This window comes from Rutidosis leptorrhynchoides, chromosome 3, assembly GCF_046630445.1.
Source record: "Rutidosis leptorrhynchoides isolate AG116_Rl617_1_P2 chromosome 3, CSIRO_AGI_Rlap_v1, whole genome shotgun sequence".
In the NCBI taxonomy this organism is placed as follows: Eukaryota; Viridiplantae; Streptophyta; class Magnoliopsida; order Asterales; family Asteraceae; genus Rutidosis; species Rutidosis leptorrhynchoides.
Genome location: NC_092335.1, coordinates 53398458 through 53425835, shown reverse-complemented (window position 1 = coordinate 53425835; position 27378 = coordinate 53398458). Strand labels below are relative to the sequence as shown.

The following is a 27378-nucleotide window of genomic DNA, read 5'->3' as shown; positions in this document are numbered from 1 at the left end:
ATATCTCGGTGTGGATATAAGTCGGGGGGGATTATTACTAGAAGAGCCGGAACCCCGCGACACTATAGGTTTAAATGTATACCATGGTGCGAAAGTTTTGAAGAGGCGAAATAACGCCGCAGTACGATACCATGGTAGACATCCACAGGTGGAGAGAAACCAGGAACAAGGTAATGTAGGAGGGGGGAATGAGATGCAAGAAATGCATAGGTTTATAGCTTCTCAGGAATACGAAAATGCTAGACAGAGAGCATTTGAAGATTGGCAAGTTCATCAGAACCAGATCATAGCGCATTGCCAACATATAGGTAGAAACTATATTCCTACACCGAAACCCGTCTTCCCTCCTTGGTCGATAGAGATGCAGCCACCATATCCTACGTATGATCCTGCCGAAGCATTCTATAGCACTTATGGTTATGCCTGGAACCCCTATTGGTACCAATATCATCCTTAGTTTACTTATTATTTTTTTTTTTATTATTTTGTAATTTGTAATTATTGATACATTTAATATTTTTGTTAATGTTGTAATCATTTTTATAATTATCTAACTTTTATTCTTAGATTTTAATAATTTTTGAATGTGGGGTAATAAACCAAACTTCAAAAATATGTATATATGTTTGCAGTTTATCTTATGTACACAACAGGGTAAAACAACGCATTTTCAAAGACTGGCATTAAGTTCAGCAAAAGCAAGTAATTTTGACGACAAGATGCAAAATATATGTGAAATAACAACAAGACGGAATGAACAAATGATGTGCACCATTTATCATTCAGCAAACAAACGCCAATATATTTGGAAACTTTGGTAAAAATTTAATCATTTTCACACACATCACCCTCAATAATTTAAATTGTTACTGATTTCTTGCAAATGAGGGCATTGCAAGATCTTAAGTGTGGGAAAGGGTTAAATTCTTTCGGATTTTAAAATTTTTATATTAAACACTTGGTTACCATTAAAAATACTAGTAAAGCAGTAGTTGTATTAGAATCTAGTGCTCTCTGATAAAAAAGAACAGCCCTAGTCTTATATACTGACTACCCAATTCTAGTAAAAATTTTCAATTAAATGAATTTAAAATCATGTTTATACATATTTATGAACGATAAAACTAGGTTTTAACACCGAAATTATTGTTACCTCGGAAAGGACATAAATTGAGAAACAAATTAAAATGTTAAAATTCATTTAAAATGGAATAGAGGACGATAAAAAGGAAAATAAAAGCCAAGTGTAGGAAAATTTACCAAGTTATCTTAAACATATGTCACATATATCTGTAACAAATAACTGAAAATACTTTTGCTTTGGACTAAACTAAACTGTTTTACCCAATGAAAGAAAAGAAAAGATGGATCTACACGATGAATCAATTCCATCATTAAAAGGAAGTAAAGTCTTCCGAAAAAGACACGCGCTTCTTGATTTAGGTCATGAAGTTGTCGTCCAGACCAGCTGTAGGTTGACGAAAAATCTAGAAAAGTCATCACTAAAATCAGCAGGAAATCCACGGACCTCAGCATTAAACAGGGTCGCCAAGTGGTCAGATTTATCCTAACCATGAGAAGGATTTATCTCGTACAATGGGGGGCACCATGCAAATTAGCTGGATAAGACTAATGAATCAGATCCCCAGAAAGGATAATCTCCTTAAAGATTAAAAATCAGCTTTTAAGACTGATATTATTCAATCCTAGAGATTGACCTTAAAGATTGAGAATTCAAACTCATGGAATTCAATGATATCTAAACTCGAGCTTAAACGAGAAAATATTTTGATCAAAATTATAAACCGATTTGTTTTCTGAAAACCCTATTTTCAATGCGTTCATTACCATTGAATCTAAAATCCTAGGAATTCACCTGGAATTCATTAGGTCACCTGAACTAAATCGGGTGTCAACCGTAAGAACGGTGGTTGCATAGTGGTCAAAGACAGGACCTTGTGCCAGACCGAAAAAAAATTATAAGGGTGAGCTTTACTATTGCTCCTACCAAGGATAGTAATTGCGTCCGACACGTTATAGACCATAATCAAAAGCATGTCACGGGACATTGCCTTAAACAGTTGCTTGTTCAACGCTTTCCTTTCAACCGGACGGTAGTTTACCGAAAGGTAATATACGGGACAAGTAAACTGGACGTGTTGCTTTCCAAATACAAGGTTAGCAAGTGGGTGACACAAAACCGCAAGTTTTGAGCTAAAATTTTCAAATCTGAAACCCACCAAACCCACAAAAATATTTTGCAAACACCGGTAAAGGGTTATTCCGGAAAACTTATCTAGGGTAAAAACTAGATTTAATTTTCAAAAGATCAAATGTTTTCATAAAGATCCAATTTCCTTAATGGATCTAAATTTTTATAGTCATGTGGGACTGTAAACCATATCGTTACTACCATTGTTTATACCGCCGTATAGAAATCACTGATGTACAAAGTGTGAAGAATAAAGAAGTGATTCTAGTATTTCAAGACGATATTGCTTGAGGACAAGCAACGCTCAAGTGTGGGAATATTTGATAATGCTAAAAACGAACATATATTTCATAGCATTATTCCTCAAGAAAGACAAGCTTTTAGTTGCAATTGTTCTATTTACAAGAGATATTCGTTTAAATAATAAAAGGTGAAGACAAAAGACAGATTCGACGAATTGAAGACGCAAACGACCAAAAAGCTCAAAAGAACAAAAGACAATCAAAAAGGTTCCAATTATTGATAAGAAACGTCTCGAAATTACAAGAGTACAAGATTCAAAACGCAAAGTACAAAATATAAAATTGTACGCGAGGACGTTCGAAAATCCGGAACCGGGACCAGAGTCAACTCTTAACGCTCGACGCAACGGACTAAAAATTACAAGTTAACTATGTATATAAATATAATATAATATATAATTAATTATATTAATTATATATATATTATATATATATATATTAAAAACCGTCGGCAGAGAAAACTCCAAGGACTGAGCTGTAATTTCTATCTCCGCGACTCGCGGAGTTTGGAGAGGCTTTTGCCGCGAGTCGCGGAGCCCCAAATTTCACTTCTGGCTATAAAGCAAACCGAATTCTGATCAAATTTCATATTCTATTTCAATCTTTTTCTTTACTTATCATACGTAAAACTTATATATATATATATAATTTATATTTTAATTTTAATTTTAATTCTAATAATAAGGGTATGTTAGCGAATGTTGTAAGGGTGTAAGTCGAAATTCTGTCCGTGTAACGCTACGCTATTTTTAATCATTGTAAGTTATGTTCAACCTTTTTACATTAATGTCTCGTAGCTAAGTTATTATTATGCTTATTTAAAACGAAGTAATCATGATGTTGGGCTAATTACTAAAATTAGGGTAATTGGGCTTTGTACCATAATTGGGGTTTGGACAAAAGAACGACACTTGTGGAAATTAGACTATGGGCTATTAATGGGCTTTATATTTGTTTAACTAAATGAAAGTTTGTTAATGTTAATATAAAGATTTACAATTGGGCGTCCCTATAAGTTACCATATACACTCGATCGGACACGATGGGCGGGGTATTTATATGTACGAATAATCGTTCATTTAACCGGACACGGGAATGGATTAATAGCCACTAGAATAATCAAAACAGGGGTGAAATTACATTCAAGGGTAATTGGTGTAATTGTTAACAAAGTGGTAAAACCTTGGTTTACATGCAGTCGATAACCTGGTGTATTCATTAAACAAAGTATTAAAACCTTGTTACAATTCGAATCCCCAATTAGTTAGAATATTTAACTTCGGGTATAATAATAATTTAACGAGGACACTCGCACTTTATATTTATGACTGATGGACTGTTATGGACAAAAACCAGACGGACATATTAAATAATCCAGGACAAAGGACAATTAACCCATGGGCATAAAACTAAAATCAACACGTCAAACATCATGATTACGGAAGTTTAAATAAGCATAATTCTTTTATTTCATATTTAATTTCCTTTATTTTATATTTAATTGCACTTCTAATTATCGCACTTTTAATTATCGTACTTTTTAATTATCGCAATTTTATTTTATCGCATTTTTATTATTCGCAATTTCATTATCGTTATTTACTTTACGCTTTAATTTAAGTCTTGTATTTATTTTATATTTTACATTAGGTTTTAACTGCGACTAAAATCTTAAAATCGACAAACCGGTCATTAAACGGTAAAAACCCCCTTTATAATAATAATATTACTTATATATATGTTTGTATTTTTATAAAAGTAAATTAATATAGCGTTGAGCTTTGTTTAAAGATTTCCCTGTGGAACGAACCGGACTTACTAAAAACTACACTACTGTACGATTAGGTACACTGCCTATAAGTGTTGTAGCAAGGTTTAAGTATATCCATTCTATAAATAAATAAATATCTTGTGTAAAATTGTATCGTATTTAATAGTTTTTCCTAGTAAAATATAAACTATTTTATATACACCTCGCATAACATCAGTAATCTTGATTTACATGAAGCCGGACGTCTACGATTAAGTCAACTAAACGAATTAGAAGAATTAAGACATGAAGCATACGATAATTCGTTAATCTATAAAGAAAGAACGAAGAAATGGCATGATAAAAGAATCAGAAGTTCAAAAGAATTTAAAGAAGGAGACAGAGTTCTTCTTTTCAATTCACGATTCAAGCTATTTCCTGGAAAATTGAAATCAAGATGGTCTGGACCATTCATGGTCAAAAGAGTTTTCCCATACGGAACGATAGAATTGATAAATTCAAATGGGATTGAATTTAAAGTTAATGGTCACAGAGTTAAACATTACATACATGGTCCGATGGAAGTCGACAACGAAGTTAATCACAATTTCAACACCACAGCTAACTAAGTGTGGGGAGAATCAAGTCTTTAAAAGATAATATGTATTTCTGTTAGAGTTAGATTGTCTATTTTCGTGTAGTTCTCGAAAATAGAACCCGAATGGTCTTTCCCTAGCAGACCCTAAAGAACTAGTCTTCTCCTCCCATTCTGAATTTTTATTTTTTTTAGGTTTTTACAAAATGAAGACTGCCTGTGAACTAAATCATGGTCTAATGCTACACGCTTTGATCACTAAACGTAATAATGACATACTACCGAGTGAAATAGTATCATTAATCAGAGAAAGAATGGACGGAGTTAGAAAAGAATCCAGATGCGAAGATAATAAGTTACAATTTGGTAAAGGAAAATCAAAATCCGCAGCAAAAAGAAGAGCACGACACCTAGAAAGATGTCACAAATGCGAAAAATGGTCACATGGAGGTAAATGTTCAAATAATCAAACCTATTCAAATACCGAATTTGTTACTTTATGCAGAGACGGACCGTTCATATGTTTAGAAGAAAAGACACTGAATGCTCGAGGTTACGCCTATGTAGCCATGGAAAACCAATTAAACTGACTATCTTATGAATGGGATAGATCATATAACTAAGAAATATATTTCACAGGTATGTCTGTACAGTTTTTATTTTTATTTTTAACCTTTTGATAATAAACGCTAATTTGTTCGCTAAAAAGTATTAAATTGGTATTGAATAAAATTAGGTTTGGCGACCGAAATTATTGATATCATTCAAAAATTTATTACATCACTGCGAAATTTAACGTTTATTCTTAAGGTATAAATATCTTTAAACAATCAACCCAAAATATTTCAAAAATTCGTCATGAGTTAAATTAGGTTTTGGAACCGAAATTACTTTACCGAAAAGAGGGGCGCGTATTTTTGATAATATTTGATTGATTAAAGTGGGATAAAAAGACAAAAAGATTTTTAATTTTATTTTTACCATGTTTTTAAAATTAATATTTAAATCTTAAATTAATATTGTAAACTTTGTAAAAACAATATATTTAAAATTGTAAATATTTGAAAAATTAATATAAGTATGGTGTGAAGAATTGTTATGTAGTATAGAGTTGAATGATCGGGTAGCTAGTTTAACCGATCGTTCTTTTATTAGATTTTTGTTAGGCGGTTCGATGCGCCACATGTCTTTACTAGACATGGCTCAGGCTTTACGTATATATACGCCTGAGGAGTTAGCATCTGCCGATTGTAGAGGGTTGATACTAAACGGTAGAAAGATAGATGAAAATTTTGATACACATGGTGTGTGGAGTCAAATGACAAGCCATCACCGTTTCAAAGGGGGAAATTACTCTTATTTGGATATAGATAGAATCGAATTAAGAGTGATACATAGGTTTTTAGCTAATTCGATTACACAAAGGGGTAAGAACAAGGAAAAAGTAAATGAACAGGATTTGTTTTACCATATGTGTATTCGAGACCCACAAAGCGCTGTAAGTATACCATATTGTGTGGGTTATTATTTATCAGCTATGGTTCGGGGGATGCGACCGCATAGCATAATAGGAGGTGGTATTTTTATTACTTTGATTGGTGAATATCTCGGTGTGGATATAAGTCAGGGGGGATTATTAGTAGAAGAACCAGAACCCCGCGATACTATAGGTTTAAATGTATACCATGGTGCGAAAGTTTTGAAGAGGCGAAATAACGCCGCAGTACGATACCATGGTAGACATCCACAGGTGGAGAGAAACCAACAGCAAGGTAATGTAGGAGGGGGGAATGAGATGCAAGAAATGCAAAGGTTTATAGCTTCTCAGGAATACGAAAATGCTAGACAGAGAGCATTTGAAGATTGGCAAGTTCATCAGAACCAAATCATAGCTCATTGCCAACATATAGGTAGAAACTATATTCCTACACCGAAACCCATCTTCCCTCCCTGGTCTATAGAGATGCAGCCACCATATCCTACGTATAACCCTGCCGAAGCATTCTATAGCACCTATGGTTATGCCTGGAACCCCTATTGGTACCAGTATCATCCCTAGTATACTTAGTTTTATTTATTTTGTAATTTGTAATTATTGATACGTTTAATACTTTTGTTAATATTGTAATCATTTTTATAATTATCTAACTTTTATTCTTAGATTTTAATAATTTTTGAATGTGGGGTAATATACCAAACTTCAAAAATATGTATATATGTTTGCAGTTTATCTTATGTACACAACAGGGTAAAACAACGCATTTTCAAAGACTGGCATTAAGTTCAGCAAAAGCAACTAATTTTGACGACAAGATGCAAAATATATGTGAAATAACAACAAGACGGAATGAACAAATGATGTGCACCATTTATCATTCAGCAAACAAACGCCAATATATTTGGAAACTTTGGTAAAAATTTAATCATTTTCACACAAATCACCCTCAATAATTTAAATTGTTACTGATTTCTTGCAAATGAGGGCATTGCAAGATCTTAAGTGTGGGAAGGGGTTAAATTCTTTCGGATTTTAAAATTTTTTACTTTATACACTTGGTTACCATTAAAAATACTAGTAAAGCAGTAGTTGTATTAGAATCTAGTGCTCTCTGATAATAAAGAACAGCCCTAGTCTTATATACTGACTACCTAATTCTAGTAAATTTTTTTTAAAATTTTCAATTAAATGAACTCAAAATCATGTTTATACATATTTATGAACGATAAAACTAGGTTTTAACACCGAAATTATTGTTACCTCGGAAAGGACATAAATTGAGAAACAACTAAAATGTTAAAATTCATTTAAAATGGAATAGAGGACGATAAAAAGGAAAATAAAAGCCAAGTGTGGGAAAATTTACCAAGTTATCTTAAACATATGTCACATATATCTGTAACAAATAACTAAAAATACTTTTGCTTTGGACTAAACTAAACTGTTTTACCCGATGAAAGAAAAGAAGAGATGGATCTACACGATGAATCAATTCCATCATTAAAAGGAAGTAAAGTCTTCCGAAAAAGACACGCGCTTCTTGATTTAGGTCATGAAGTTGTCGTCCAGACCAGCTGTAGGTTGACGAAAAATCTAGAAAAGTCATCACTAAAATCAGCAGGAAATCCACGGACCTCAGCATTAAACAGGGTCGCCAAGTGGTCAGATTTATCCTAACCATGAGAAGGATTTATCTCGTACAATGGGGGGGCACCATGCAAATTAGCTGGACAAGACTAATGAATCAGATCCCCAGAAAGGATAATCTCCTTAAAGATTAAAAATCAGCTTTTAAGACTGATATTACTCAATCCTAGAGATTGACCTTAAAGATTGAGAATTACAAACTCATGGAATTCAATGATATCTAAACTCGAGCTTGAACGAGAAAATATTTTGATCAAAATTACAAACCGATTTGTTTTCTGAAAACCCTATTTTCAATGCGTTCATTACCATTGAACGTAAAATCCTAGGAATTCACCTGAAATTCATTAGGTCACCTGAACCAAATCGGGTGTCAACCGTAAGAACGGTGGTTGCATAGCATGGTCAAAGACAGGACCTTGTGCCATACCGAAAAATTATAAGGGTGAGCTTTACTATTGCTCCTACCAAGGATAGTAATTGCGTCCGACACGTTATAGACCATAATTAAAAGCATGTCAGGGGACATTGCCTTAACAGTTGCTTGTTCAACGCTTTCCTTTCAACCGGACGGTAGTTTACCGAAAGGTAATATACGGGACAAGTAAACTGGACGTGTTGCTTTCCAAATACAAGGTTAGCAAGTGGGTGACACAAAACCATAAGTTTTGAGCTAAAATTTTCAAATCTGAAACCCACCAAACCCACAAAAATATTTTGCAAACACCGGTAAAGGGTTATTCCGGAAAACTTATCTAGGGTAAAAACTAGATTTAATTTTCAAAAGATCAAATGTTTTCATAAAGATCCAATTTCCTTAATGGATCTAAATTTTTATAGTCATGTGGAACTGTAAACCATATCGTTACTACCATTGTTCATACCACCGTATAGAAATCACTGATGTACAAAGTGTGAAGAATAAAGAAGTGATTCTAGTATTTCAAGACGATATTGCTTGAGGACAAGCAACGCTCAAGTGTGGGAATATTTGATAATGCTAAAAACGAACATATATTTCATAGCATTATTCCTCAAGAAAGACAAGCTTTTAGTTGCAATTGTTCTATTTACAAGTGATATTCGTTTAAATAATAAAAGGTGAAGACAAAAGACAGATTCGACGAATTGAAGACGCAAACGACCAAAAAGCTCAAAAGTACAAAAGACAATCAAAAAGGTTCCAATTATTGATAAGAAACGTCTCGAACTTACAAGAGTACAAGATTCAAAACGCAAAGTACAAGATATTAAATTGTACGCAAGGACGTTCGAAAATCCGGAACCGGGACCAGAGTCAACTCTTAACGCTCGACGCAACGGACTAAAAATTACAAGTTAACTATGTATATAAATATAATATAATATATAATTAATTATATTAATTATATATATATTATATTTATAAATAAAAACCGTCGGCAAAGAAAGACTCCAAAGTTGTGAGCTGTAATTTCAAACTCCGCGACTCGCGGAGTTTGAAGGCCAAAATGGCCGCGAGTCGCGGAGCCCCCAGTTTTGAAACTCCCTATAAAGCAAACCGAAATCTGATCATTTTCATCATCTTTTTTCTCCTCATTCATACGATATATTTATATTTATAATTTATATTTTAATTTTAATTTTAATTTTAATTTTAATAATAAGGGTATGTTAGCGAATATTGTAAGGGTGTAAGTCGAAATTCTGTCCGTGTAACGCTACGCTATTTTTAATCATTGTAAGTTATGTTCAACCTTTTTACATTAATGTCTCGTAGCTAAGTTATTATTATGCTTATTTAAAACGAAGTAATCATGATGTTGGGCTAATTACTAAAATTGGGTAATTGGGCTTTGTACCATAATTGGGGTTTGGACAAAAGAACGACACTTGTGGAAATTAGACTATGGGCTATTAATGGGCTTTATATTTGTTTAACTAAATGATAGTTTGTTAATGTTAATATAAAGATTTACAATTGGGCATCCCTATAAATTACCATATACACTCAATCGGACACGATGGGCGGGGTATTTATATGTACGAATAATCGTTCATTTAACCGGACACGGAAATGGATTAATAGTTAATAAACTTGTTGAAACAGGGGTGAATTACATTCAAGGGTAATTGGTGTAATTGTTAACAAAGTAGTAAAACCTTGGTTTACACGCAGTCGATAACCTGGTGTATTCATTAAACAAAGTATTAAAACCTTGTTACAATTCGAATCCCCAATTAGTTGGAATATTTAACTTCGGGTATAAGAATAATTTGACGAGGACACTCGCACTTTATATTTATGACTGATGGACTGTTATGGACAAAAACCAGACGGACATATTAAATAATCCAGGACAAAGGACAATTAACCCATGGGCATAAAACTAAAATCAACACGTCAAACATCATGATTACGGAAGTTTAAATAAGCATAATTCTTTTATTTCATATTTAATTTCCTTTATTTTATATTTAATTGCACTTCTAATTATCGCATTTTTATTGTATTTAATTGCACTTTTAATTATCGTACTTTTTAATTATCGCAAGTTTATTTTATCGCACTTTTATTATTCGCAATTTCATTATCGTTATTTACTTTATGCTTTAATTTAAGTCTTGTATTCATTTTTAATATTTTACATTTGGTTTTAACTGCGACTAAAGTTTTAAAATCGACAAACCGGTCATTAAACGGTAAAAACCCCCCTTTATAATAATAATATTACTTATATATATGTTTGTATTTTTATAAAAGTAAACTAATATAGCGTTGAGCTTTGTTTAAAAAAGATTCCCTGTGGAACGAACCGGACTTACTAAAAACTACACTACTGTACGATTAGGTACACTGCCTATAAGTGTTGTAGCAAGGTTTAAGTATATCCGTTCTCTAAATAAATAAATATCTTGTGTAAAAATGTATCGTATTTAATAGTATTTCCTGCAAAAATTTAATAACTATTTTATATACACCCCGCTGCACATCAAAAGATATAGGGATCTAAGAGTGATATATTTTGTTAAATCTTAACTTGGATTCGGATTTGTCAAAATCAGAATATGTAATCAAATTTTGGATGCGAATGGTTGTTTTGATTTCTATGAAAGAACGTATATCGTTGTGAAAGTAGTGAGTATAGTTGATGATTTGTTGAATTAGAATCAAAGAATGTAACATATTAATTGTGAATTTATATATCTTTCGGGTATTACCTACCCGTCAAAATTTTCACAAGTAATATTTTGTACCAGAGAATTTTATTACAGTCTTTATGAAAATATATGTATGTATATTTTCTTTAGATGTAATACAGATTTAATGAGTTAATATCATATTAAGCTCATTTGATTTTCGGTTGGATTAGAAGTGAATAATCTCTAAAACATTAAAGATTTCACAATCTTCGCGGAGTATTTCACTAATGTAATCAATACTTCGTTATTCAGTTTTATTGATATTTCCTCAGTGAATCATGTTGATGCTTATGGAACTCTTGCTAACTTCGCAAGGTACGAATCATGTTTTCTGGAAAGTTTCAAGTACATCAAAAATGAAAGTGTAAAATCAAACATGTATTTGAATAATACACTTAATTTATTATGAAATGGAATCTATTAAGTCAAAGCAGAGATTATAGTTAACGATTGTAAAGTCATTAACGAAGGATGTACATCATAGCATATTAATAACATGAACTAACCGAGTAGTTAAGATTCACACATAATAGCTTAGTACGAAAATATTTATTTTGATCTCAAAATTCATATATATATATATATATATATATATATATATATATATATATATATATATATATATATATATATATATATATATATATATATATATATATATATATATATAATATACATATAATTTCTTCAGAGGGAATGAGTTAATACTTCATAACTCGTTGATAAAATATACGTGTTGTTGATTAGTGATGAGGTTTGCGGTGATTATGGATCTGGCGGAGCTTGTGATGTTGTAGGTGCTGCTGATGTTAACGATGCTGACGGTACTGACGGTGCTGGTGATGCTGACGGTACTGTTGATGCTGCTGGTAAAACAGATCTAGCTTGTAAATTGTACACCATTTCGATCAGGGTTTTATTTCATCATTTCTATTCTCTCATTCATCTGGTTTACAATTAGAACTAGAATAAGTAATCTCTAAAACTTTTAGAAACTACATATTCTCTGCAGAATATTTCTTCGATGAAGTTATGAATCAATACTTCATCTTTTGTTGTTGTTGGTATTCCTTGGTATCTATTGAAACGACCCGTTTATATCGATTATAAACGATTCACATTAGTTGATTACATTGCGAGGTTCTGACCTCTATATGATACATTTTACAAACAATTATTCGTGAATCGTCGGGAATAATCAAAGATTAAATGATTTCATGAAAATAGTTCAAAAATTTTGGGACTCAACATTACAGACTTTGCTTATCGTGTCGAAATCATATAAAGATTAAGTTTAAATTTGATCGGAAATTTCCGGGTCATCACAGTACCTACCCGTTAAATAAATTTCGTCCCGAAATTTGATCGAGGTCGTCATGGCTAACAATAAAAATGTTTTCATGACGAATATGAGTTGATAAATAGAATTTTATCATCACTGAGTAATATAGATAAAACAATTCGTTTATGTGAAGAGTACAAGTGAAGCTATCACAAAAGGGTGAAATGAGTAAATGCAGATTTGACTTAACCGGTGACGTAGTCACTGTTGATTTCTGAAATTTAAGGGATTTAGAGGAAATCTTCGGAAGCTGTCAGATAAAGTTTATAGTAACAGGTATGCTAAGATATGAATCTGTCTATACACTATCTATGCAATAAAGGCAGTAAGATGTGTCTAGACTTAGGAATGATAAGCAGAAAATTTTCAACTAGGAATGATAAGCAAAACTTATAATATGCAGCTAAGGTCGAAGTCCAGACTTGCTAATGCATTCTAACGACTATCAATCAGACTCACTAATGCAAGACCTGGTTCGCTAAGACCACCGCTCTTATACCAACTGAAACGACCCGTTCATATCGATTATAAACGATTCACATTAGTTGATTACATTGCAAGGTTCTGACCTCTATATGATACATTTTACAAACAATTATTCGTGAATCGTCGGAAATAATCAAAGATCAAATGATTTCATGAAAATAGTTCAAAAATTTTTGGACTCAACATTACAGAATTTGCTTATTGTGTCGAAATCATATAAAGATTAAGTTTAAATTTGGTCGAAAATTTCCGGGTCGTCACATCTATGGTGCGTATGACGTTGATGTTCGAGGTACAGATTGTGATGTTGAGGTGTGGGATGTGGATGTTGTTGTTGGTGGTGGTAATGATACTGTTGGTGTTGATGATGGTGGTACTGTTGATGCCGGTGATGCTGCTGGTGCTTGTAACCTTTGCACCATATTCTCCAAAGTCACTACTCGAGCGCGAAGCTCGTTGACTTCTTCTATTACACCGGGGTGATTGTCGGTTCGGACGAGCGGATGAATAAGATCTAGAATTTGAGATAGCAATTTAGTGTTTTACTTGTTCGTTATAGTTAACTTATCTAAATATCAATTGAATTAATAAACGAATGTTGCTATCGTTTACTAAATAACTTGAAATTATATATATGTATATATATTTATTTAATATACATAAATCAGTTTTTAAATACACATTGTAAGTTATTTATAAATAAATTTTAATAATTAATATTCTAACTTATTGTATATATATATATATATATATATATATATATATATATATATATATATATATATATATATTTACAAATAGATGTTCGTGAATCGTCGGTCAATGGTCAAAGGTTAACTGAATATATAACATTAGTTCAAAAATTTTGAGAATCAATATTACAGACTTTGCTTATCGTGTCGGAAACATATAAAGATTAAGTTTAAATTTGGTCGGAAATTTTCGGGTGGTCACATCACCCTTGTTTTTTGTAGCTCGTATGCTTTTTCGCCTCGACCTAGTTATTGTATGGTTAAGGCTTCTTTTGTATCCTTTTTCTAGTTAATATATTTTACCTTGTCTTTCAAAAAAAAAATATATATATATATATTCACAATCGTTTTTACTTCATCCACCATAAATTATGCTTTAACATGTTATATTGTACAATTTATTAATGAACAATTATGATGAATGAAGTAAAAATGATGTTGAATTTATCAATGTACATATAAAAATGAAAGACAAACATATAGATATCGAGTAATATCGACAAGATTTGGGCCTACCAATTTGTCTGGTGGACCGAATATGGACACTATAAATTATGTTGACATTGACCTTAAGATAATGTTGCCCTTTGTTTAGTTTTAAGAATAGGCAAGTTTAAATTGTTACGTAATGTTACCTTTCTATTTTTCTAAAACAACGAAAACAATTAAAAACAATAAAACTTCATCAAAAATTGAAAGACGCTAATCGATACAAAATAAACGCAACAAAAGGAAGGCTTTCTAAAAGTTGCTTCACAATCAAAGCTAACTCAAAATGAGTCTAACCGAAAACAAAAAAAAAATCAACTAAAACGAACAATGTCAAAAAGGACAAAGGACAACCACCTACGCATACATAATCCGAAAAAACTAACCAAATAAAAAGAAAACAAAACTACACAACACTCTAGTCCCGAGTATATTACATTAATTAATAATGTTTAATGATTATTATATTATATTTTTGTGAATAGTCGTAAATTTTATAGTTTTGTATACAAAAGTTTTTAGTAATTTTCCATTTTTTTAAATGAAAATAGTTTTTTTATTTGCTTTTTGACAAGTAATTTCCCATTGTTTTAAATGAAAATAGTTCTTTGATTTGCTAGGAAGGCCACACAACCCTAATTATATTTACATTAAGGATTTTGCTAACGATCGTCCTTTATAATTATCATTAACATGCATTAAATAATTGTAGATGACGATTATCAATCATATTCTAATTGGTGGTTATCGAAACATACAATAATTTGAAGCGTGTTAATGTCAATTTTAAGGGTTGTTGTTAGCAAAATACTTATATTAGTAGATAATAGTTAATGATTATATAATTAATAAATAAGTTATATTACAATTCAATTTGATGCTCTACTTGAAACAAATAAGAAGTCAGTTAACACGAAGCAATTTCTTTTAAAATTCCAATTAAATAAAGAATAAAAAAATTAAAATAATTTCAGATTTAGATATTTGATAAAAGAAAAAGAAAAAAAGTATTAGATACTAAAACTTATAATATTAATCTAAAGTGTACCTTTTATATTGTCCACTACCAAATTAATTGTCCACTTCTATAAATAAAAAATAATAATGTGATAAAGTTCTTTCATATCTCTAATTTATATATGTAACATAAAAAGATATGTAAAAAGTAATGAGCAAGACTAAAAAGTTTTTTAAAAAAATATATGTGACAAATATATTTTATAACTATGCATTTTTTGTTCGAGAATAATAGATTTGAGCGGAGATAGAATAATACTTCATCCGTCAAAAATCTATTGCTCCCGGACAAAAAACGTACAGTTTAAGATAAAATAACCGACACATATGTACTTTTTTGTTAACTTTCCAGTCTCACCTATTACTTTTTATCCATTTTTTTGTCTTAAACTAGTGGAGGAGCCCTCGCTTCGCGTCGGGACTCCGTTTCGGATATAATTTGTTGTGTTTGGTTTGTAAAATTATTTCGTGTTTAACGGTTATGTCGGTTAAACCTATCTCGAGTCGTACGAAAATTTAAAGGCGGTTAAAATTTTAGATGAATTTGTTGGGGAGTTTTATGGAAAATAAAGAAGTTACGATTTGGCCCTTGAAGTTTAACTTTAGACCTATATGGATTTTACATTTTTTACCTTAGGAATTTACATTTGACGCCCTAAAGTTTATAATGGTTGTCAATGTTTAGTGTGGTGTCATTGTGGGTACAACTTTTTGCTCGACGTACAAACGATTAAAACATGGGGAAGAGTTATTCATAAAGCCTTTGTCTTATATATATATATATATATATATATATATATATATATATATATATATATATATATATATATATATATATATATATATATATATATATATATATATATATACAAGTTACGTAGTTAATTTATAATATGGAAAAAAAGTTAAACAATAATAAAGTGAAACATTATGTGGTTGATTTAATAATAATAATAATAATAATAATAATAATAATAATAATAAATAGTTGTTAGTTAGTAAAAATTATGTGGTTGATTTATAATGAATGAAAAGTTTAATGATTAAATTATAAAATGTGAAAACTTTGTGGTAAGTTTGTAAAAGTTATAAAGTTAAGTATTATAAAGGACCGGGTTGAATTGTGAAAATATAAAAAGTTCGAGGTGAATTTGTGAAAATTATGAGTGTTACTATTCATTTAGTCTATGTCATTTAAACACTTTGTGGTAAGTTTGTAAAAGTTATAAAGTTAAGTATTATAAAGGACGGGGTTGAATTGTGAAAATATAAAAAGTTCGAGGTGAATTTGTGAAAATTATGAGTGTTACTATTCATTTAGTCTATGTCATTTAAACATATAGAGTAATGTATAAAGTAGAGATAAAAAAATACTTTATCACATTATTTTTTTTATGAAAATGAAAAATTAATTTGTAACATCGCAAAAGAGATACTTGACTATATAATTAAAACGGAGTATTTTATTATACTTTCATTTGTTCTCCCTAATCATAAAAAGACAAGAATGAGCATCCATTCCCCCACCCAACCAAGGTGCTCTCGCTCTTTTTCTCTCACTACATTATGACTTCAATCTATTTTTATATTGTAATTTTTTGTCATTTAAATTAGACAAATTGTGTCAGGAGTACCGTGCCATGTTCAAAAAGCTACTCAAGTCTAAAGTTATTTTTGTTTTTACATGGGAGCCCTCATAATATACAATATATGCATGGGAAGTCTAAATTACTAACAACGTTATCCATTATCGTTAAATTTCATCGTGTGCCAAGCACACTAAGGTGAAATTGTCATTTCCAGAAACTTCCCTTATATTTTTCGTCTCTCTTGAGTGGAATAATCTGCAACTCTTTATAGAACCCTAAAATATCGAACGATTCAATTGTAATTTACATGAGATCTAAAAACAGGATTCCGGTGAACTGTAGACCGCCGTTATTAATTACGGCAAAAGCTACCATGGTCATTTTCTCATCCTTTTCTTCAGGCTAGTTTTGTTTATTTATCTTATTAACATGAGTCATATTATTTTTTAGGTTGATTTTGATTTTGTAGGAACTTGAGTCATGATTTTGTGATTATGAAACCGTAAAGTAGCAGGTGAGAGGGACGAAGGTGGAGTCGGTAAGTGAAAGTTGCAAGAGAAAATGTAATTCACAAAAATACCCTCACGTGCATGTCACATGACTCTATGTGATGGGATTTTCTAATGTTGTTAGTGATTAGGACTTCCATGCAATGTAAACTACAACGATTTCTCAAGCCAGAAAAATCTTTTGGACTAGGTTAGTTTTTTTTTTTCTTTACAACAGGGGCTTTACAAACAATTGTGTTCTTAAATTAAGGAATTTTTTAAATATAGCCTTAAGAGTTACAATATCATTAAACTTTAAGAGTTACAACAGGGGCTATACTTTTTTTTTTTTTGGATGATTCTCACACACACTTTTTTGATCCTCACACACCTATTTTAACTTTTTACTCTTCTAATAATACTCAATTGGTGTGTGAGGATCAAAAAAGTGTGTGTGAGAATCATCCCTTTTTTTTTTTGTCAACGGTAATTGTTTTCTTAAATATAAGTATAGCCATTATGATTATGTTTACAAAATTCCTAAATTATATATAATGTAAATCAAAATTTAAACGTCACAACCATAATAACTATGTTAGACTAGAAATAATATATTGTATGTTATGACCAAGTCTGAATGTAGGTTTAAGAATGGTCAGGGTTATTAAGAGTTAAATATTACTCTGTATGAATGCTTCTCGCAGTTCTAATGATAAATTGCAATTTTGAATTTTGGAGTGAATGTTAACACTGAGTTTAATTTTAGTGTGAATGGAAAGTAAACGGAAAGAAGCAAAAAAGAAATAATGTTTCTGAGATTGGAGAAAAGAAGATGATGGGAGAAAATGTTTAGTTAATTTTCCTTTTAATCTTTCTGTGATGATCTGGAAATTTCGACTAAATTTAAACTTAATCTTAAATGATTAATGATTTTGACACGATAAGCAAAGCCTATAAAGTTGAATCTCAAAATTTTGAACTATTCAATTACCCTTCGATTGTTCTCAATGATTCGCGAACAATTATATGTAAATAGATACATATGCTATAACTTGAAAATGTAACAAAGTTTTAATTGCATGATACCGTACATTAAACTTATTGGTTTATATATCTATTTGAATATATATGATTTCAAGTTATTTAGTAAAAGATAGTAACATTCGATTATTGATTCAATTGATATTTAGATAAGTTAACTAAAACGGTTAAGATGAACCAGTAAAACACTAATTTGCTACAGTATTTTCAAATTGCTACAGTACCCAAAATGCTACAGTGTTTTCGAAAATCACTATTTGCTACATTAAAAATTGAGTAACTTTGCTGCAGTAAAACACTATTTTAAAATGTATTTTTAACAAATAACGAGACGATGATTTATAGAAGTAAATGACCAAAATACTCGAAAGTTTAAGATATACTATGAGTGGTATAGTTTATGGATAACTTAAGGCTATATTTTGACAAAGGTACGTGTCACGAAACGTAAAATGCAAGTTTTCTCAGCGTACGAAAGGACATTCGAAAAACCGGAACCGGGACATAAGTCGAGTGATGACGTACGACTTATCGGAACAAAAATTACAAGTCAACTATGCACGTGAATTTAATATAATATATAATTAATTATTTAAATTATATATTATATTAATATTTAATTATGTCGACGAACTAAATTACAAAACAAATGTGAGCTGGCAGGAGCAGCCATGCGATCGCATGTCATATAGGCACAGAACCCATGCGATCGCATGGGGTCTGAATTCAGGAGACACCTATAAAAGATCGACTGGTTCCATTCTTTTTTTTTCATTTTATTTTTACTCCGTATTATTATTATTATTATTATTATTATTATTATTATTATTATTATTATTATTATTATTATTATTATTATTAATCTTATTATTATTAGTAGTATTTGTATTATTAGTATTACACATAAAATACTACGACGAGGTAATGTCCAAATGATTTCAAAATATGTTTTCGAGCTGGAAAGAGCTAAGGAAAATATGGGTTATTGCCAAGGAAATTATGGGTAATGTTCGGGGGTATTTTTGTAAATCAAACCTCGTGTTTATCATCTCCGATGCGTCTACGTGCTTTCCTGCAATATTGTATATCAATATTAAACTGTGAGTTTCATTTGCTCCCTTTTTAATTGCTTTTGCAATCTATATTTTTGGGCTGAGAATACATGCACTTTATTTTAAACACAATGGATACAAGTACATACTAAATTCTACACTGAGTTTGAACCGAAAATCCCTTAGCTTTGGTAACTAGTAACTACCAGTTATAAGAACTGGTGGGCGCGAGTAGTAGTATATGGATCCATAGGGCTTGACATCCCCGTCCGAGCTAGAGCACTAGCCTTTTAACGGACGTATGCTATTTGAGAAGCGTACACGTTGGTTTGCGTGTATTATTAAGATGATTATACAAAGGGTACAAATTATATAAACGTTAAAGTTTAGTTACCAGGGTGCTCAACTTTGTAGAACCGATTGATAAACGTTTCGGATGAAACAACTGAAATCTTGTGGTCCACCTTTTATTTAAAACATATTGATAAACGTTTTGAATGAAACAACTGAACTTTTGTAATCCACATTGATATACGGATTATGTGTAGTATTAAAACTATGAACTCACCAACCTTTGTGTTGACACTTGAAGCATGTTTATTCTCAGGTTTCTAGAAGTCTTCCGCTGTTTGCTTATACGTGATACAAGATATGTGCTTGGAGTCATACATGCTATATACAAGAAACTTGCATTCACCATGTACCTTATTTTGACTGTATTGTCAACAGATGTATTATTGTAAACCATTTAAATGGTGATTATCTATACGTAGAAATCATCAGATGTTAAAAACTTGGAATTTATATATTCATTTATGAAATACCTTTACAAACGAATGCAATGTTACAAAACGTATCACATAGAGGTCAAAACCTCGCAATGAAATCGATGAATGACGTGTTCGTCCATATAGATTTGGAGCAATCGTCACACTTTCATTCTTAATTGTAACAATTTCATTTCCTTAATTTTCAATCATTTTCTCTCATGTTCTTTTCTTACTCGGAAACAAAGCGTAAATACTATAAAAATAAATAATAAACTACTTTTTACTCATATTTTTTCCCGAAGCTTGACTTTAAATATCTTTGTTTATACGGAGTATTAAATATTATTCAACAAAACTTATATTAATGAATTGTTTTATAAATATACTTTTACCGGCATAACATTTATCAAGTAATTCGTATTATATAACACACACAAAATGATTTAAAGGAAAAATTAAAAAAAAAAAAATACTAAATTCAAAACACATAACTATGTTTAGTATCTTTCTAAAAAAAAACACATATTTATTGATTTTTTATATAATAATAATAATAATAATAATAATAATAATAATAATAATAATAATAATAATAATAATAATAATAATAATAATAATAATAATAATAATAACGTCTAAACTAAAAAACAACTACGGAGTATTTTGTTGAGTTGTATAATAATATTACGTCAAAATGTATATGAAAGATTTAGAGACTCAGTCAAGACCAATAAAAAACTACATAACACATACTTCATTTTTTGTATTATAACAATAAAAGTCAATAGATACCTACTCGTTTAAATATTACTGAGTATTGTATTAACAGAATCCATAGATTGGTCTCCTGAAGTAGTTTTCTCGGTTGGTGCCCGATCATCCGTATGGTAGGGTTTTGACAGGTTAGGATTTCCGAGCTGTTTGCTAGGTGTGTTTGGTTGTGCTGGCCAACGGGGTTATGATTCGGGTTTCTGGTTGATGCGGTCTCGAGGGGTTGTTCTGGGTTGCCCGGCGTGCGAAATTGGGTTCAATGTTATGTGTCTGGGGATGATGCGGCTTGGTGAGTGGGCTCGTGAATTGTTGTTTGCTGATGCTGACTTCAGTTCAGATGAGGACTTTTTTCTGGATTCAGTGATTTAGATGGCGGTTACTTCAAGGAAGCATCAGCTTCTGGTTCGTGTTATTGTTGTATTGGGGTTCTCCCGAGTAGTGTTGTACTATGGTTTGTCTTACGGTATAGTGCACTTCCAAGTTCATGTTTGAACGCTTGTAGTATTTGTCAAACATATACATATTTGTCAATGTAACAGCTCATGTAACGCCCTAGATCATGTGTTAATAATATGTTTACAGGGTAAATATTTAGTGTAGGGTGACATATATTTTCTATCAAAAAAAGAAGAATGTTAAAGTTTTGTATTAGAATCAAACTCACATGGAATGGAACTCAGGTGATATGTTTTTTTTTTTTTTTTTTTGATTCTTTAACATTCTTCTTTTTTTGATAGAAAATATATGTCACCCTACACTAAATATTTACCCTGTATAATGAAGTAGTTACTCCGTCTCATTATACGTGTTCACTTTCTTTTTTACACATTTTTAGAAAATTTCAGTAACTTCATTCTTCACCAATCATATATTTTCTTTCTCTAGGATAACCTCTTTTTATTGGTTGAAATACAAAATGAACACTTAAAATGGGACATCTCAAAATTGAAAATGTTGACACTTGTAGTGGGATGAGGGAGTATTATTTTATATTTTATATTGTGTATATAAATATATAAAATAATAATAAATTCTATAATTGTAAGGAGTAACGAGTAATTTTTATAGGGAGTTGATCCGTACACCACCTTCTTTTTGCCATACACCACCAAAACAATATTTAGACAATTTTACCCTTCCTTTGAGAAGTTAAGGAGAGTTGGTGGTGAACAAAAGGAAGGGTAAAAATGTCAAAAAAAATTATTTAGTGGTGTATGGTAAAATAGAGTTGGTGTACGAATCACCTCCCATTTTTATAATACAACTACTATACAAATGACATAAAGTGGAGTCATTTTATGCATATCAACAATGGGACCCACAAAAGGACACATCACCCCTCCAAAACTTTATTAGATACTAGAATACCTATATATCTATACTTACATTCTAGTGTCTCCACACTCTTTTCTCACTCGCAACACCGTTTCCACCACCGCAAACCGTCGCACATCCACCGTAACGATCAAATGGCCCAATCTTTCTCCACCTCACTCCCAAAATCATCATCCACCGTTACTACCTCCCCTTCATGCACTCTCTTCTTCATTTTTACTTTCTGCATTGTATCTCTCTACACCCTCCACCACCACCACCACTCACCACCGCCGTCAACCGCCCTCAACCACCCACTATTTACATCCACTTTCCTCGAATCTTCATCAAATTACACAATTTCAAATTATCTCCACCACCTCACTCTCCACCCCCACGTCGCCGGCACACCGCCGTCGTCTGCTGCCGCCGATTACGTCAAATCCCAATTCGAATCTTTCAATCTACAAACCCATATCAACAATTACACCGTTCTGTTATCATACCACCTTCATTCATCTCTCACAGCGCATTTTGGTGGCGCCGGAGAGGTTTCACTGCCGTTGATTGAATCTGGAGTTGACTCGGAAGTGGTGAAACCCTACCATGCTTACTCGCCGTCGGGGACGGCGTACGGTAAGGCGGTGTACGTTAACTACGGTAGGGAAGAGGACTATCGTGAGCTGGCGGCTGCTGGTGTTGACCTTAAGGGTTGTATTGCTGTAGTGAGAAGAGGAGGTGGGATGTCAAGAAATGCAGCGGTGGTGAAGGCGGAGGAGAAAGGGGTGGCGGCGGTGGTCATGTTTACTGAAATTAAGGATAAAGCAAGAAGCTTTAATGGTGATGGGGTGGAAAGAGGGACAGTTTTGGACGGTGTGGGGGACCCGCGGACACCTGGGTGGGCGTCAGCGGGTCGAGATTTTGAGAAATTGGGGGTGGAGGATGATGGGGTTTTGAAGAGGTTTCCAGGGGTGCCGTCGATGCCCGTTTCGGATGAGACGGCGGGGAGGATATTGGGGTCACTTGAAGGGTCCAGGATGCCCAAATTATGGAAAGATGGTGACTTTCATATGAAATTTGATAGAGTTGGTCCTGGACCAACTTTCTTGAATTTTACATATCAGGTTTATTTTGTGCTTTTGATTTAGTTGGACCACATGAATAGTACTTATTCTTGTTGTTCTTTCACTTTCACATATAATTTGTTGAATGCTGATTTTGTTCTTAAGTAGTAGTATCACATAAATGGAAAACTTGCAGCCCTGCATTTGTGAATTTTATGAAACTTTTTAAAATGTTGTCCCAGCACATAAGTTATATGTTGTTAGCAGCATATATGTTGTCCTCTTGTACTGATTTTTAGGATTAAGGATGCATTTGGAATTAGGTCCAATTTAGGGGTGATTCTTTTTTTTCGGGTATACCTGGTTTTCTGACCCGTTTTGCGAGCCAACTAATCTTTTGGCGACTACCCGCTTTGCGGGCAGCCCGAAGTCATTGCGGGTGAACCTTCGTGGCCACGAGACGGATTAGTTTTTTTAACTTCATGGATTCGAACCCATGAACTAAGTAACTGAATACATTGCAAGTAGCAGTTATGACTTGTGCAATTTTGTTTTGGAAGTTTGATGAATTTGTGTGATAACTTGTAGGGGGAGAATAAGGAGGTAACGATTCAAAATGTTTTTGCTGTAATAAAGGGATCAGAAGAGCCCGACCGATTTGTGGTACTTGGCAACCACAGGGATGCATGGACCTATGGAGCAGTTGACCCAAATAGTGGGACCGCTGCACTTATTGACATTGCACGTAGGTATTCGCTGATGATGCGCATGGGGTGGAATCCTCAAAGAACAATCATTTTTGGCAGTTGGGATGCAGAAGAATTTGGGATGGTAGGTAATGTTTTTTCTTAACTGCTAACAATATTTGAAAAATAAAATTTCTCGAATTAGAATTCATCGATCGCCACTACAAAATGTTCACAAATACTTGTACACATGATGCCCTTAGCTACTGATGATGTTTTTTTTTTTTTTTTTTATTTTATTGATTTTTATGTCTTTTTTACGTTTCAGATTGGATCTACTGAATGGGTTGAGCAAAATCTTGTAAATTTGGGATCAAAGGCCGTGGCGTATGTCAATGTGGATTGTGCGGTTCAAGGGCCTGGGTTTTTTGCTTCTACGACACCACAGCTAGATGATATTCTAGTCGAGGTTACTAAGCAGGTATAATAAAATAAATTAATCAAAGGGCATTTTGATCATCTGATTAATACTAATAGTCAAACACATCTATCAGGTTAAGTGTCACGTCAACTCACTGTTTATTCAGGATAAAGGTTAATTACCGTGCTGAAATTTGACACCGATCTTTTTATTATTATATACCAGGTTACAGATCCTTATTATAAAGATTCAACACTCTTTGAGACCTGGAGTACTAGTGAAGGCGCTGTGGTATGTTCAAAGCATCATTACTAAGAAAATTAATGGACTAATTGTAATTCTTTAGAAGAACTCTTAACTCTTAATAATATCACATAACGTCTTTTCTTTGTCTGTGTTTTCGTATTAATATTTTAATATTAAAAAAAAAATGTTAAATGTCGAGTTTAAATCACATAATGATATTCTTCTGTTTGGAGTTGCAGATTCAGAGACTTAGTGATGTATTTTCTGATTATTCTCCATTTTTGCATCATGCCGGGGTTCCTTCTATTGATCTTTACTATGGCAAAGGTGCATTTTTCCTTATATGGACTACATGTAAAATGTCTATAATGGCCTCAAATGTAAAATTATTTTTAAACTAAGCGGTTGAGAGTGATTTCTATTTTTAACCATTTATTATGAATTGCTCTTCAATATTGAAAAAATGACATCTCTTGTGGACCAAATTTTTACAATTACCATTTCTAGTTATCTGAATTTGATACACAATAACATACAACTTGCTAATTGTTGTGTAAATCCTATGATCATTTCTAGACTTCCCGGTTTATCACACTGCTTTTGACTCGTATGACTGGATGGTCAAGTATGGAGATCCATTTTTCCATCGTCATGTGGCTGGTTAGCTTTCCCTGGATTTATCTTTAAATTATTAAAGTCAAATTTATATTGTCATTATTATGTAACTTTAGTGGTATCATTTTGTGTCATTTGTTACCTTAGTTTCCGATGTATGGGGACTACTTGCACTTCACTTGGCCGACGATCCTATCCTACCTTTCAATTATCTTTCATACGCAGCTCAGTTGCAGGTACATCTCATGATTATATTGTTGGTGATTTTAGTGTCATCTAACAATCATTTTAGGTAATTAGTATTTACTTGAAAAGCAACAATTATCTAGTTATACTTAACAACAGATTTTGGAGAATGTTATGCACTCCTATAAGAGTTGATTAGATACTATCGCGAAAATAGCGGGGTCAAGGGGACGCACCCTCTTGCGGGGTCCAAGGGGCATCGCCCCTGGTTTAAGGAAGCAGCCCCTCGCGGGGTCAAAATGTTGCCTGCCAACGGATTTTTCCGCCAAAAGTCCCTTTTCGGTTAAAGATTTTCCCCGCCAAAATGAAGGGTTACACCCTTTGGTTTATTAACCGAATTAAAACTGGTTCTCCCTCCAGAAATTATTTAACTTGCTATTCATTCAAACACACAAAATATGCATCCTCTCTAATACTTTAGATTCGTATTGTTCTTGCCTATAATCGAATCACGTTCTTGTCTTATCCTTATCCCAATTAGGTTTTCGTGATACCCGAGGCTTCTAGGGTTGAAATACTTATTTGAGAAAGTGTATCACGATTCAAGAACCAATCAGAATATCAATTCATACCCTCGATTTCTAACATATCCAACGTTTTACTTATCTTATTGTTCACCAAAGCGTTAACCTATTCACAATGAATAATTTCGATGTGACTGGTATATATTTGTTGATTATGTAGAACCATTCAAGTTCATTATATAAGTTGCTGGAAGGGGATGTCGTTTTGCATCCAATAACATCTGCCATTCGAGAACTTGTAGATGCAGCTACACTAGTTGAAGTTGAAATGAAGGTCCATTTTCTTTAATAATTTATTTTTGTCTAGACTGATTTCAGTGAACGTTTTCTTAGGTACTTTATGACTACTTGCGCAACAAATTTGATGTGTTCCTTAATGTGTGAAGTTGATGGAACCTTTTCTATTCATTTTGCAGAAAATGAGGGATGAAAAAACCAGAGACAGTTTTTCAGTATTGAAGAGGCGCATGTTGAATGATCGGTTAATGTTTGCCGAAAGAGGCTTCTTGGATTCTGACGGGATCCAAGGAAGGCAATGGTTCAAGCATCTTGTATGGGCTCTTTTTTCCTATATACATACTAACATACAATCATATATCTACTACAATATTACATGCATGTACTCTGATGTATGAGGCCTAACCGGGTTATTTCATGAATTATTTAACCTTTTTTTCCTGGCCACCCAAAGATATGCTCTTGTGACGATATCACGACTCACCCCAACCACTAGACTATCTTGGAATGGTTATATGTACACTTACCGTGCAAGTTATGTGTTGTAGGTATATGGACCGGCTAGCGAGAGTAAAGTGGGATTCTTTCCAGGAGTTGTGGATGCTATCTACCAGTCAACAGGATCAAAACACGAAAAGCAGGCGCTAATTCAACATGAAATATGGAGGGTTGCTAGAGGAATTCAAAGGGCTGCAAGTGCTTTGAAGGGCGAATTAACCTAATATTACACATTACTTAATCATGCAGTTGGACTACCAGAGCATTGTGTATATCTCTAACATGATTTTTAGCGTTCGCCCTCCAGTTTGTAATGCATAGGGTATGCTAGCCGAGTGCAATTTTGTTTTGAGAAATGATCTGTACCAAACATAGAAATAACCTAAGTTGCAGTTTTGCTCGTTAACAAATAGCTTTCATCAGAGTAAATTGTTAAGATTGTCCAACTTATAAAATGGTACTAATATATATTTACAGGATGATGTACACAAATCATGTCGGGAGAAAGAAAGATTATGTTTTATTTTGTTGATATCTAGTGCC

General features: G+C 32.5%; 1 protein-coding gene across 1 annotated transcript; it reads left to right on the top strand.

Annotated features, from left to right (window-relative positions):
* Window positions 1-22402: 22402 nt before the first annotated feature.
* Window positions 22403-27339, top strand: LOC139896122 (probable glutamate carboxypeptidase AMP1). The gene is made up of 10 exons (XM_071878707.1): window positions 22403-23422; window positions 23951-24193; window positions 24377-24529; window positions 24695-24760; window positions 24955-25042; window positions 25292-25375; window positions 25478-25566; window positions 26261-26374; window positions 26517-26651; window positions 26886-27339. The coding sequence occupies exons 1-10, from the start codon at window positions 22454-22456 to the stop codon at window positions 27057-27059; spliced, it is 2115 nt and encodes a 704-aa protein (XP_071734808.1). The 5' UTR covers window positions 22403-22453; the 3' UTR covers window positions 27060-27339.
* Window positions 27340-27378: the final 39 nt, after the last annotated feature.